The sequence below is a fragment of the Nuphar pumila genome, chromosome 4 (assembly GCF_984573655.1).
Source record: "Nuphar pumila chromosome 4, dmNupPumi1.hap1.1, whole genome shotgun sequence".
NCBI lineage: Eukaryota > Viridiplantae > Streptophyta > Magnoliopsida > Nymphaeales > Nymphaeaceae > Nuphar > Nuphar pumila.
In genome coordinates, this window is record NC_143252.1 from 115,738,247 (window position 1) to 115,753,716 (window position 15,470).

Sequence of the window (15,470 nt, forward strand, 5' to 3'; positions counted from 1 at the left end):
AGAAGAAGAACCCCAAAAATCTTTTCCTCTCCTCCCGGCACAAGACCAATCCCCTCCCCCACACCAACAACCACCCATCACCATCGAACTCCAAACCCACCATCCCCAACGCGTGCAAGGTGATCCAAGAGATCAGAATCAAGGACACCCAGAAGCCCGTTCTGGAGAACAAGCCGCTCCTCCACTCCCTCTCACTGCCTGTGCTGGAATCCGGCGGCCATCAGATCTCCAACGAGATCCACATCGACATCTGCAAGGAGCACATGATCGTCTTCCCAGAATGCGGTGGCACGTTATCGTCCCACGGCAGCAGGGAGAGCCTGTCCACGGATGATCCGTTGGTGACCGTGGTTGTGCCTGCCATGTCAGAGGTCTCCCACCTCGACTGGGGCCACTAGTACACCATGCACGAGCTTGAGGTTGCCACCAACTTCTTTGCCGACGAGAACGTGATCAGCGAGGGCGGCTATGGCATCGTCTACCGTGGCTTCCTCTCGGACAACAACCAAGTTGCCATCAAGAATCTGCTCAACAATAGGCAGGGGATTTCTTTGTGTTTCACTTTGTTTCTTTCTGCTTCTTCTTTCTCCAAAAATTTTGAGTGTTTGCATATACATTCACTCATTTAGATAGATGGAATTGCTGAGGATTTTGTGTCGTTCTTCTCAAATACAATGTCTCATTTTTTTGAGATAAATGGTTGAATGCATCCAACCACTTACTTCCTCACCACCACATAAGATACAAATACATGATGAACTAAGTATTTTTTTTTGCTTTTTTCCCTAAATGCAATATCTCATTTTTGTGGGATAAGTGGTTGAATGCATCAGCCCACTTCCTCACCACCACATAAGATTCTGCATTGCACTGGTGGAGTTTGCGTGCTCCGTGAATAGTGGAAAATCATTTGTTTTCTATCCATTTAGGACTAGTAAACTGTAAAGTCCCTTAATGTGATATCTTCCAAAGAAGAAAAGGAGCAGAAGAGCATACACAGTTTTGCTTTTCTTTCTTCTAACAGTCTTGAATGGTCTTTATGGTACATTTTATTTGTTGTGAATTTCTCTGTTCTTGATGCTAACAGGGGCCAAGCCGAAACGGAGTTTAAAGTGGAAGTTGAAGCAATCAGGCGGGTTCGCCATAAGAATTTAGTGAGATTGCTTGGCTATTGCACTGAAGGAGCTCATAGGTGATCAATCATTTAGGTCTAACAAAATCTTTGTTCCCTACCTAATATAATTTGGATCTGTGCACATCTTTTGTTTTGTTTTTTCGTGATTTTTGTGATTTTCTTGGTTAATCATCAGGTTGCTTGTTTATGAATATGTGGACAATGGGGATTTGGAACAATGGCTTCATGTGGATGTTGGAACCTATAGCCCTCTAACATGGGAAATTAGGATGAACATTATACTTGGAATAGCTAAAGGGTATACAATGTTTTTATCATCCTTAATCTCAAGTGAATTTTGCATTCCTTTGATTACCACATTGCTCTTTACTGGTAAAGTTTCATCTACAATGCAGGCTGACTTACCTACACGCGGGACTCGAACCTAAGGTTGTTCATCGTGATGTTAAGTCAAGTAATATATTGCTCGATTATCTAGCTATCATAGCTTAATGCAAGTTGAGTTTTAGGTGGATTTGTCATGGTGCACTTGTGCAGGTGAGATTCTCCTATTGGAATATGCTTTCTAGTTGGGGTTTATATGATTGGAGCTCAATCTGTAATTTCAAATATTTGTAAGATGGCTTGGTTTTATTCGATGTGTTGCATTGTATAGTCAACAATACTTCATATGTTCATGTGATTGGCAATTCCACTGACCTTTGTTTGATATTCTACACAGCAAAATTGTCCTTCACAAACAACATATCCTTATTAGAGTTGAGACAGTAAAAAATAGCAATCATAGATGTGTAAGTTGTTTCTGAGGTGACAAGCTTGGACTGATTTCCAAAGACAGTTGGAAGTTTGATACTGCATGAAATTTTCATTTATTTTCAGAAACACTTGTTAATATGCTTTTTATCTCTTTCTCTTCTTCTTGGTTTGATTAGGAAGCACGATTTAATACCAGGTTTCTTGGTTAACACCTCAACTCTAATGAATTTGGCTATTGCATGCAACTCAAGGGTAAGACTTATCCTCAATTTCAATGCTATCGTTTATTTTATGTATTTATTTACTTCTATTGCTCTTATAATGTTAACATTTTTCAAGAGTGATGATAAATGTACTCTTTTTTTCCTTTTTAGGTTAGATGATTGATAGGTGTACTCTTAGGAAAACGGATTCTTAGGTTGATTTCTTTGGCTAAAATGTTTGTCTTTTGCTCTCACAAAAAAAAATGAATCATTAGAAAATGACTATTTTTCGGGGGTCCGAGGGCTCCCCCCCCCCCCCCCCCCCCTCCGCTCCCGTTGCGCGTTCAGCAGGTGAGTGTCCAGGGGGGGCAGTGCCCCCCGGAAGAAAATTTTTTTTTGGCTTATGTTTGAGACCCGGTGTCTTATGGACCAGACCCGATTTTTTTCCTGACAGCTTAGTTAAAACTGCATAAAAAAACCCTATTTTTTTGTCAAATGAGGACTTTGACCCTCATTTGACTAAAAAATTCAAGGTGTGTACACCTCAAGGCGTATGAGATGCACGCCTCAGGGCTCTCTTTTTTTAAAATTTTATTTTAAATTTTGCAATGGATAATATCTGTCGCTAATATTCAGCGATGAATTTTTGATGTTTTATGACAAATTATATTTTGTTGCTAATGTCGTCACTATTTTAGTGACAAAATATAATCCATCGCAAAACTGAATCAGTGCTTATTTAGCGATTAATTAGAGACAGATCATGTCCATCGCACATCCATCGCAAATTAGCGATGGAAGTAGCGACAAATCAGTTATGCCGCTAATTAGTGACGAGAAATATGCGACAGACGCTATCTGTCGCTAAACTGTTTAGCGACGGATAGCATTTGTCGCTAATCCACATTTTTCTTGTAGTGAAGTTTGAATCACCATGGCTCAAAGGAATTTCAAGCTAGGGGTTTTGTCATAATATCTGCAACCTGATGCTCAAAGCACACATCAAGTTTCAAGTTGGCGAGATGAAATGATAGTTGATCTCAATGTGTTTTGATAGACTATAGAATATCGAGTTGATTGTCATGGGTAGAGCTGAGAGATTGTCACAAAGAAGAATAGCTGGCTGCAACATGTAAAATCCAATGGCACAGAGACAAGATATCTAGGTGATTTCTATATTTGGCTTCTGAGCTGGATCTAGCAACCATGGGTTGCTTTTTTGTGCTCCAAGAAATATAGTTGCTCCCAAGAAATATGCAATAGACTGTTGTTGATCGTTGAGTCTCTGGGCACCCAATCCAGTTCGTGCTCGTAAATCCATACAAATTTAATGGATTATGAGATAGTAGTCGAATTCCATGAGATAAAGTTCCTTTCACATATCGCAGAATTCGTTTTACTAGATGAAAGTGATGAACTGTCATAGCATGCATGTGTTGTGATTCAAAAGTTCACACTATAAGAAATGTTGGGTCGTGTGAATGTGAGGTATTGTTGTAGGCTACTTACAATACTTCGATATAATATTGAATCATGAAAAAGTACATCTTGAGAAAATGGTTTGGCCACCAATGGCATGGAAATTGGCTTGCAGTCTCCAATGCTTGCCTTCTCAATAATCTCATGTGCATAATAGACTTGATTTAGAAATAAGCCACCATCTATTTGAGCAACTTGTACTCCAAGGAAGTGGTGAATGTGGTCGAGACCCTTTATAGCGAACTCCTTGCTTAGACTGGAAACATTGTAGTCTAGTAATTGTACCATGTCTGTGCTGACATATGAATGCTGCCATAAATCTGAGGCCAAGGAAAAACAAACTGAAGCGGTCAAACCATTGAAGATTGTTTCAGTCCATAGAAGGCTCATTTTAATTTACATACATGATTGGTCGAACTTGGATCTTTGAACCCCAGTGCTTGTTCCATGAAAACTGGACCATCAAAAAACCCATGTAAAAATGTGTTCCTAATGTTTGGTTGTCAAACACTTCATCCATGAGCAAGGGCAATAGAGATAATGATTGTAATTGTGGTTAGTTTTATAACAGGTGAGAAGGTCTCGATAAAGTTCACCCCAGATATTTGGTTATATCTTTTAGCGACAAGTCAGGCTTTGAGTCTTTCAAAGGCCCATCATAATGGAGTTTGTGTTGGATTTTGGATCAGATTGGATCTAACTTGGATGTGACCCATACTAACATGAGCACATCAAGGGACAACATGGGAGAGTCTTTTGGATTTTGGGGTTACAGGGTCTCATAACTATCCATGTATGGATATGATGGACCTCCCACCAAATTTACCTATAAATAGGGGACATATAGTAGTTTGATGGGGGCTACCTACGTGTTATCAGTCTTTCACTGTTTCTGGGGTTCAAGGGTCCTGCTCACCTCTCAACATTCTAACATTCATGATCATTGAGAGCATCAATTGGCTAAAGAGGACGTTGACAACCCACTTTTACTGAAGGTACATACTGTCTTGAGTTATTTATGATCATTTAAGCATGAGATTATGAATGTATGCATTGTTTTTGTGTTGTGTCATGCTTTACAAATACTTAGAGTAATAAATCTTGATTAACTCACTCTTGAAATCACCAAAGTAATATGAGTTGTGTTGATTGATGGTTTTCTTTGACTGTGTTGAGATTGAAATTTAGTATTGTGATTGTGTGTGACTTTATGAAGCAATGATTCAACCCAAAGGCAGGTCATTGTGTTCCAAATTCACACAGGGTGTAATAGTAGGTGTGTACACTAGCATATGAAGCATGATTGTACCCAAAGGTATAGTGTTGAATTATTTCTGATTATATGATCTATTAATTTCACCAATTAAAGTCAATTCTTTGAGAATTGAGAAGGCAAAGCAACTCTAAGTATTATTATTTTCATCAAAGTGGAATGATAATGACTTTATTATACTTGCCTTAGAAAATGTGAATAATAAAGGATTTCATGTTTACCTTTTTAATATGAATCTTGTATAGAGTGATTAACCCACTCTTACCGATAATAGCACAATTGATCATAAGGTTGTCTATGAGAAGTGAGAGTGCTCAGAAGGTCGTCTATGAAAAGTGAGCACTCAAGTAGTCTTAGTTTGTTTCTTTTGCAATCACGAGTGACTAAGAATATTAGAGGCTTCATCTCTCACTGCAGTATAATGAAGGAATTTTTTAAAGCCATTGATTTAAAATTTATTGATTTAAATGAAACGTCATGTCAGGCCGTATGAATTAGAAACTTTATATCAGGTCTTGGTATAATAGACTCTATTGAGAGGCCACTGAAGATCTTTTGTGATAATAAAGTTGTTGTGTCTTTCTTTAATAACAACAAGAGCTCCACTTTGTGTCTACACATGGAGTTAAAGTACTTTGTTCTTAAAGAAATGATTGAGAATCATTTAGTGTATATTGATGCAATCGGTACAATGAAAATGACTGTGAATCCTCTTACTAAAGGGCTAGCACCGAGATTATATTTTCAGCATGTAATGATAGTCGGTTCATTTAATTTCTTCTATTGTATGACAATACATTATAGTTATATGTGATCACATTTATGAAAGTACATTGATTCTCTATGTTTTTGGGCATTTTTTATTATGTGTGAAGTGTCTCTCATTTTGAATATTAAAATGACCAATAGAATGAGTTAGAGACCAACCTATTCATAAAGGTATTCTTAACACACTAAGCACTTAAAAAAAATAATATTGTAATACATAAAAATATGATATCTCATATAGAGGTGTTTATCTTCATAACTCGTATGATTTATTCTTGTGATACAATATAGCATATGAACCCACATGAAAATTGAATCGAGATAACAATAATGAATCTCGATAAACTATTTTTTCATGTCAATGGGTCAAGTGCGAGAATGTTGTATTTTTGATCAAATCATATCTAACCTGGATGTGACCCATATTGACATGGGCACATCAAGGGATAACATGTGAGAGTCTTTTGGATTTTGAGGATTATAGGACAAAGTTGTTATAACTGTCCATGTATGCTCATTATGGACCTCTCACCAGATTTACCTATAAATAGGAGACCCGTAGTAGTTTGATGGGGCTACCTACGTATTATCTCGGTCTCTCACCATTTCTGGGGTCCAAGGGTTTTGTTCACCTCTCAACATTTAGGCCTGAGCTCATTGAGGGTGTTGATTGGTTGAGGAGAATATTGACCACCTACCTCGATCAAAGCCTCGTTCGGATCATCCACTATCACCTCTATTAAGTGGCTCATCCCAATCCTTTTTAAGCCAATAGTTTGGTCTTAAAGACCCATCTACATACACCCAACTATGTTCATTTCAAGAGTTCGGGGTACTAATTCTCACGATTATGTTTTCTGTAATGCATCCAATTCTTCTTTCATTGCGGAGAGCCAACCGGGATGGCTCATGACAATTTTGATAGACTTAGGTTCAAGTATATCTCCATTGACCAAAAAATATTTTGGGTTCGGTTTTACAACCCTCACTTGTGAACGAGTTACCATGTTGTGAGGTGGGGCAGTCCTAATCTGCTAAACTGCATAAAGCTCTTCAGTTGGTGATCCCACTTTTGTTGAAGCTTATTGGCTAACTGTGGATGCAACATATGATAAGACTTAGCCACATCCTGTGTCACTGCTATTGTGGTGATATGTTGTTTGCATTAACACCTGATTGGTGACTCTCAACATCAGCATCATCTGGAGATGTTAAATTCCTTATCAATGTGCCATGATCAACTTGATTTTCTCCAAGATTGTTAGTTGCATTCAGGGTACTCAAGAGAGGTTGAGGCCTTAGGAATATTTCATAGGAGGCCCATATTTCTCCATATTTTTTTATTGGAGGCCCTCAACATGTGAAATACAAGCCATTATATTTTTTCTTCATTTGAGGCCCTAGGCAGTGGCCTCAACTCTCAATGAGGCCAGCCAACCAACCCTGGTTGCATTTGATGAGAATGAAATTTGTTTTTGATACGGAAAATTGCCTTCATCAAATATGACATGTTGAGCTGAGCAGAATAAGGCTGTAAACATGGGTAACCTTTATAGTTGGCACTGTAGCCAATGAAAATATATGGCAAGGAACAAGGATCGAACTTCACCTTGGCATAATATTGCAGATATGAATAACATCTACAACCAAATACCCGAAGCTAACTATAGTCTGGCCTTTGTGTATGCTATTTTTCATAAGGGGATGCCATACCGAGGACATCACCTAGTAGTTGGTTGATTAACCATGCCGGAGTAAGAAATACCTCGACCCCCAAAAAAAAGGCAAGTTGTCATGTATTATCATAGTGAGCCCAAGCTCTGTAACATTTCAATGTCTTCTTTCAACTCTACCATTTTATTCAGGTGTCCTACTGTGTATCCCATGTCTTTTAAGGTAAGAAAAATTTTCAAATACCCCCCAAACTTTTCAATCTAATTCACGCACACATCAAAAGTTTAAAAGTTTGTAAATTCACACCAAAGTTTTCACTTGGATTAATCAAATTGCCCCAATCATGATGTTGGGTTGTTCTTGGGTTAACTGTACAAATACAATCAAGGGAAGCTAATTCAAATCCTTCGGATAAAATGAGAACAACCCCTACATTCAAACCTCCCTTTTTACCATTAGCAAGAACCTGTTTCAGTTGCATATCATAGGGGATTCTAACAACTGCCTCAAATATAGTATCAAGAAGCACAACTTGTGGAACCTTAATATCCATGGGCTTGCTAGCCAGATGGCAATTAGCGCATACAATACTGTTGGGTGTAAGAAGATGAGGTGAGAGAGAATTCAAATGAACAAAACGTGGGATGTTTTCCTTTTGGAAAAGGTTGGACTTGATGATGTTGAATAGTCCCATATTGAAGAAGTTTGAGTTTGTTGTGGGCTTTATAACCTACATGTAAACTCTTACACTTGTTCCTAAGAACAAGAGGATGGGATGACTACCACACACATGCACGCGTGCGCGTGCGCCCACCGTGCCGAGTTGAGCCGAGTCGTGTCGGGCTAGGCTCGGGTTCGGGTTCGGGTAATTGGCCCTTTAGGGCCATATCCAATCAAGACCAAAGTACCTTTTTGCCCAAAGTTTCTGTGTTTATTTGGATGCTTTAATGGGTTATGAAATGATAACGGGTCATGACTCCTCGTAGTCCATGCCCGTTAATGGGTCTTGTCTCTTTGGATTTCGTTAACGGATCTTGACTCTTCAGATTCCGTTAACGGATCTCGACTCTTCGGAGTCCGTTAACGGGTCTCGGTGCCTCGAATTCTGTAATGGGTCCCTTCCACGTTTTGTAACCAATCGTGGGTTATAAAACGTGGTTAGGGCCGGGGTTACTAGGATGTTGTATGCATTATTCTAAGGAAGGCGCTGTGTTTTCTCTCCTTGTTGCTCTCTCTCTCTCCTGAGTTTTCCCTAAAGGATTTTTCTGCAACATCAATTTGTGGAGATTGTCTTCGAAGGATGATCCGTCGGAGTGCACCAGTTCTGATCGTCGAGGCTATTGTATCCTGAGGGAAGGACGTCGGACCCTGTTTGCACTATATGTGGGGGCGAATCTTCTTTAAGGGGAGTACTTTCGTACGCCTTAGCCTATTACATAATCTAAACATGTTCTTGTTGTTTTTATGGTGTTCTATGCAACAATTTCATGATTTGCTTTTGTATGGATTTTGGTATGATGAGGAAACTAACATGTTTGCTCCCTGTTCCTGTTTCGATCTATTGTTAATCATGATTCATATATTGTTGTATATCTTGATTTATATCATGTTTTATATCATGATGTTGATTGTGAAACTGCGTGATCTGAAGAACGATCCAATAGTCTTAGAGAAGATTCTAATCATGTCGACTTCTGCTTTTGCACCAAAAGTGGACATGTCTCGTATGCCAGAAAAGTTTGTCGGTCAGAATTTCAAGCGTTGGCAGCAACACATGAAAATCGGGTTCACTACGATGGGGTTGTTATCTGTTCTGGAACTCGACTGCCCTTCAGTTTTTGAAACAGACCCTGACCCTGCTGCGGTCACTGCGATTGTAGAGTAGAAAGAAAAGGACAATATATGTCGTGGTTGCATACTGTTGGCTCTGTCCAACATGTTGTTCAATGTATATTGTTCCTCGTCTACCACTGCTAAGGGCCTATGGGATCAACTTGACAAAAAGTATAATACCGAAGACGAAGGTCTTGAAAAGTACTCGATTGCCAAGTTTCTGAAATATCAGATGGTTGAGGGAAAGTCGGTCACTGAGCAGGCTCACGAGTTTCTGTTGTTGCTCCATAGTTTGGCTGAGGCTGATATGAAACTTCCTGAGAAGTTTCAAGTTATGACGATCGTGGAGAAATTTTTTAAGTCTTGAGTAGACTTTGGTATGTCTCTCAAGCACCGTAGAGGGAAGTTCTCCTTGGATGATCTTATGGTAGCCATTGCCATTGAAGAAGAGCATAGGAGCCAGAAACAGGTCGTGATGCCAACTGAACAACCTAAGGTGAACATGATGACCGGGTCTTTTAAGGGCAAGGGCCAAAAACCAAAATCTACAATGAAAAACCATATTAAACCTAAGGCCAAAATCCAGAAAAAGGTAAAGAACAAACCGTGCTAGAACTGTGGGCAGGTTGAGCACTTGGCTAAGGAATGTCCTTCTAAGAAGGCCAAAGCTCATGGGACCACAGATGGAATGCCTTAAGTCAATATGGTGACTAAGGTCATTGGAACTAGTACTGGGTATGTTTCTGTTAACCCACAAATCTATCACGTTTATGAGTCAACTGAGTGGCTAGTGGACACTCGAGCTAATGTGCACGTTTGTGCTGATAAGTCTGTCTTTGTCTCATATAGGCTGCTGCAGACAGATCTGTGACTATGGGCAATTCAACGGCTGTAAAAGTGTTAGAGATTGGACACGTGGATCTGAAGTTTCCTTCAGGATGAGTTCTATCTTTACACAGAGTGCACCATGTGCCTGTAGTTAGAAGGAACATTTTAAGTGTTTCATGTCTTGTTAGAGAGGGTTATGAATTTAACTTTAAATGTAATAAAGTTGTTATTTTATATTCTAAAACATTTATTGGCAAGGGGTATTTAGATGATGGTTTGTTTAAATTTCGTATTGAATATATTTGCAGTGATAAATTAGAGAATGATGTTTTTTTTATTCATTGTCTAATGTTGCATATAACATAGAATCATCTGATTTGTGGCATAATAGATTAGGTCATGTGAATTTCAATTTTGTGAAACGAATGATGAACTTGAAAATGATTCTTGAGCATTCCATTGATAAAACTAAAAAATGTGAAATTTGTGTGCAAGCAAAACAATGTAGGAAACCATTCCATACGATTGTTAGAGATTCTGAAATATTGGATCTGGTGCACACAGATATCTGTGAGTTTAATGGAGTGTTAACCAGAAATTATAAAAAGTATTTTATCACTTTTATAGATGATGACAATAAATATTATTATGTGTATCTGCTAAAATAAAAAAATAAAGCTTTTGATAAGTTTCTTATTTTTAAGAATGAAGCTGAAACACAAACTGGTAGAAAACTTAAAAGATTGAGGTCTGATAGAGGGGGAGAATATACCTCTAATAAACTCGATTAATATTGCAAAACTGTTGGCATAATTCACGAGTTTATAACTTCATATTCTCCTCAATCTAATGGGATTGCATAAAGAAAGAATAGAACTCTAACTGACATGATAAATGTTGTACTTGGGAGTTCTGGATTACCTACTTATATGTGGGAGGATGCTCTGAATACGGCTTGCCATATTCTGAATAAAGTTCCTCAGAAGCATAAGGACAGTAGCTCTTTTGAACTCTAGAAAAATAAGAAATTGAGCTTGAAATACCTTAAAGTATGGGGGTGCCTTGCAAAGGTACTTGTTCCAGAGCACAACAGGAAGAAGTTGGGTCCTAAAATTGTAGATATTGTCTTTTGGGGTTATGTAGAGCACAACTATGCCTACAAGTTCTTAGTAATTAAGTCTGAGATATCTGACATAGATGTAAACTCTATTGTTGAGCTTCGAGAAGCTACATTCTTTGAGGATGTATTTTCCATGAAAGTTGGTGTACCTCATAATCTTTCTTCTTTAGATATACCTTCAACTTCTGGTTCCATTCTCGAACATGTGAAAATGATGACAGATGTGGAGGTAGAACTATCTTGTTCCTATCCTAGACCCATTGAGTCTGAGGAAGTGGCTGAACCTAGAAGGAGTAAGAGACTACAAATTACTAAGGATTTGGGAAGTGATTTTATCACTTACCTTATCGAGGATGATCCTCTTACTTTTCGAGATGCAATGGTTTCACCTGAAGCAAGGCATTGGAAAAAAGCCATAAATAGTGAAATGAACTCCATTGTCTCTAATGTCACTTGGGAATTGGTTGACCTATCTCGTGGCAGTTCCACTATTGGGTGCAAATGGATCTTTAAGAAGAAGTTGAAACCAGATGGATCCATTGACAAGTACAAGGCAAGACTGGTTGCTAAGGGGTTTAAACAAAAGGAGGGAATGGATTATTTTGATACATATTCTTCGGTTACTCGGATGACCACTATTAGGGTGCTTATTGCACTAGCTTCCATTTATGATCTCTCGGTCCATCAAATGGATATGAAGACTGCCTTTTTGCATGGCTATCTTGAAGAAGAGATCTATATGGATCAACCCAAGGGTTATGCAGCTCTTGGTAATGAAAACAAAGTTTGTAGACTTGTTAAGTCATTATATGGACTAAAACAAGCCCCTAAACAATGGCATGAGAAGTTTGATAATGTTATTTTATCATTTGGCTTTGTTGTCAATGAATCTGATAAGTGTGTTTATTGCAAAGTAAAAGTGATGGTAGTATTATTTTATGCTTGTATGTAGATGATATTCTATTGTTTGGTTCCAATATGGGAATTGTGAATGAGACAAAGTCGTTTCTTAGTAGTAAGTTTGATATGAAGGATATGGGTGTTGCAAATGTGATCTTAGGCTTAACACCACAAGAAAGCAATGGATTAGCGACGACCTCATTTCGTCGCTATTTCGTCGCTAATCCGCCGCTAACCGGCTTAGCGATGAAGAGGTGATGGACAACTTACGTCACAAATTTTTTGACGCTAACTGGCGACGGAATAAATCTATCGCTAGTTCCGTCGCTAATTGTGATAGAATAACGAACAACGTATTTCGTCGTACATCCGTCGGTACTAAACGGCGACCTCGGCTTGGCGATGAATTTACATCCGTCGCTAAATTGTACGTATAGCGACAGATATATCCGTCGCTAACAAGGAAAAAAAATAAAAAAAAATTATTTGAAAATTAAATATCGAGAACGCTATAATTTATATTTCCTGTATAATTTATATTTCTTGTAAATAAAAAACAAAGTACATATAAAAGGAATCTACAACAATTAATCGTTCCACTTTAAAATTAACAAGTTTAATTATTTACAATTCAACAATTACAAACAAAAAAAAATAGAACTTCTTCAACACATTAATCTAATCATCGCCAAGATTTTGTGTGTCTTCTTGTTCATTGCCTTGATCTGTCCCTTCAGCTCCGTTACGCTGATTATCGCTAGCAATCTACACAAAAAAAGAACAGTCAGTATTGATAAACAAAATATATTGAAATAAATTATACACTATATGTGATTCTATCATGTGCTCATATGTGTTCTAAGGCAGTAAAAAAACTTTATATGTGATTCTATCATGCTTATATGTGCTCTAAGGCAGGCAAAATTGAATATGTGATTATAGCTTGCTCATATGTGTTCCAAGGCAGTCAAAAAAACTCTATATGTGATTCTATCATCCTCATATGTGCTCTAAGGCAGGTAAAGCAAAAAACTTTATATGTGATTCTATCATGAATGATATGTGTTCTAAGGCAGTAAAAAAATTGAATGTGTGATTTTAGCATGCTCATATGTGTTTTAAGGTATTCAAAAAACTAAATGTGTGATTATAGTATGCTCATATGTGTTCTAAGGCAGTTAAAAAACTGAATACGTGATTATAGCATGCTCATATGTGTTCTAAGGCAGTCAAAAAAACTTTATATGTGATTCTATCATGCTCATATGTGCTCTAAGGCAGGCAAAAAACTTTATATATGATTCTATCATGAATGATATGTGTTCTAAGGCAGTAAAAAAACTGAATGTGAGATTCTAGCATGCTCATATGTGTTTTAAGGTAGTCAAAAAACTAAATGTGTGATTATAACATGCTCATATGTGTTATAAAGCAGTTAAAAAACTGAATACGTGATTATAACATGCTCATATGTGTTCTAAGGCAGTCAAAAAACTTTATATGTGATTCTATCATAATCATATGTGCTCTAAGGCAGACAAAAAACTTTATATGTGATTATCGCATGCTCATATGTGCTCTAAGGCAGGCAAAAAACTCTATATGTGATTCTACTATGCTCATATGTGCTCTAAGACAGTCAAAAAACTGAATATGTGATTATACCTGAGAGGGACTTGCAATCGAAGTTCCCCTGTTCAGCAAAAAACTATTGAACTCAGCTCAGAGAATGTCGGCGACGCTGTCATAGAAGTAGTCACGCATTGTGTCCTTAACGATCTAACGTACATGTTCACTGGAAAGAATAGGCTGCTGCTTGGAGCTTATGTCGGCGGAAGAAGTCTGTGAGCCGTAACTGGAAGAAGCAATAACAGGTGAAGTGTTCATATTACTCCCAAACCCGAACACACGACCTTTTTTGGGTTCACCTGCTGCAGTCACCCATGCTGTAGGATCAAATGATGGATGCTGAGTAGCGTTATCGCCATATCGCTCTACCATCTGTTGCTCATATGCCTCCTACAAAATAATGTTTGAAGTATGCATTAATAATTAATGATAACATTATGATAACTTGCATATTGCAATTATTATTAATACAATAAATACATACCGTTGTCGTTCTCGCCTTCTCTGATACAAAGTCTCCCATGGTCTTCCGTTTATGTGTTTCAACAAACATATCCTTATATGGTACAATGCCTCTTTTTTCTGCTTCCTGCGAAGTTAAATGATAAAAGATTTAGTTAACAAGTTTGCAACAATGCTTATAAAATTAATATTATATATTGATGAGTTACCATTTTCTTCAGGTGACTCCCAAATGTCTTAGATCCACCTGTGTGTAGATGAGCTTCAAGCATTTTCGCTCGATTTTGTGCAGCCTTCACAGAGCGATTGCGAAATACATCTCCCACCCACTTATCGCACATTCCATCCCAATGAATTCTCCTGATAGTAATAGGGTCATGGTCCTTCCACTGTAGTGGATCATCTATTCCGCCAGATGCTTTTTTTGCTACAGTCTTCATATTGTGCAGTATGTTTGCAAATCGATTGACAGCCACCTTCTGCCACACCTTTTTTGCATCATTTTCCTCCACCGTAGTTACGAAGCGATTCAAAACTTATAAATATTTTCAGAAAGTTAGTAGACATGATTAAAAAAATTTAAATAGGAAACACATTAACTATGAGAAACAATTGTATACCGTGAATGAGGACCACAATTTATCTATTACCTCTTTTGGATACTCTTTCCATTGAGCGACTGGTCCTGGTAGATGTTGAAGAAGTGAATTCTTAATCTCGCGTACTACTTCTTGTAGCTCAAACCTCGTACTGCACATGAATTTGTATATAGTAAATATCAATATAAAATATTTATAAGATATGCAATAATTGAAAACGAAATACTTATGATCGATTATCGATATATACTATTCGAATGAGTCTTCTTGTGCCAGACTGAGAAGACTCTGCTTCCTGTGTTGGCTCCTGACTTGTGTGATCAACTGGTGTAGGTGGGTCGTGTATAGGCGAAACATCATATGTAAAAAAATACGTTAAAAATTCTCAGAATTCTCATTTCAACTAATCAAGCATCCAATTACTTAAATGATATACCTATCACAAGAGCTCGTGAAGATGAAGGATGGGTCTGGCTACTACTGGATGAGCGACCACTGTAACCTCCACGAACCATATTCTAACAAATAACATATGTCATACAATACATTCAAATAATTCGCATCAAGTATTACAATACATTCAAATCATTCGCATCAAGTATTGCAATACATTCAAATGATTCGCAACAAGTATTACAATACATTCAAATAATTCAAATCATTCACATCAAGTACAATACAACTCATTCATTCGCATCAAGTATTACAATACATTCAAGTCATTCACATCAAGTATTACAATAATTCAAGTCATTAACATCAAGTATTACAATACATTCAAGTCATTCGCATCAAGTATTGCAATGCATTC

General features: G+C 37.7%; 1 protein-coding gene across 1 annotated transcript; it reads left to right on the forward strand.

Annotated features, from left to right (window-relative positions):
- Positions 1-404: 404 nt before the first annotated feature.
- LOC149840721 (putative serine/threonine-protein kinase At1g01540) lies at positions 405-1,627 on the forward strand. Its single transcript, XM_090005122.1, has 4 exons — positions 405-538; positions 1,088-1,192; positions 1,311-1,433; positions 1,531-1,627. The coding sequence occupies exons 1-4, from the start codon at positions 405-407 to the stop codon at positions 1,625-1,627; spliced, it is 459 nt and encodes a 152-aa protein (XP_089861248.1).
- The last annotated feature ends 13,843 nt before the right edge of the window (positions 1,628-15,470 follow it).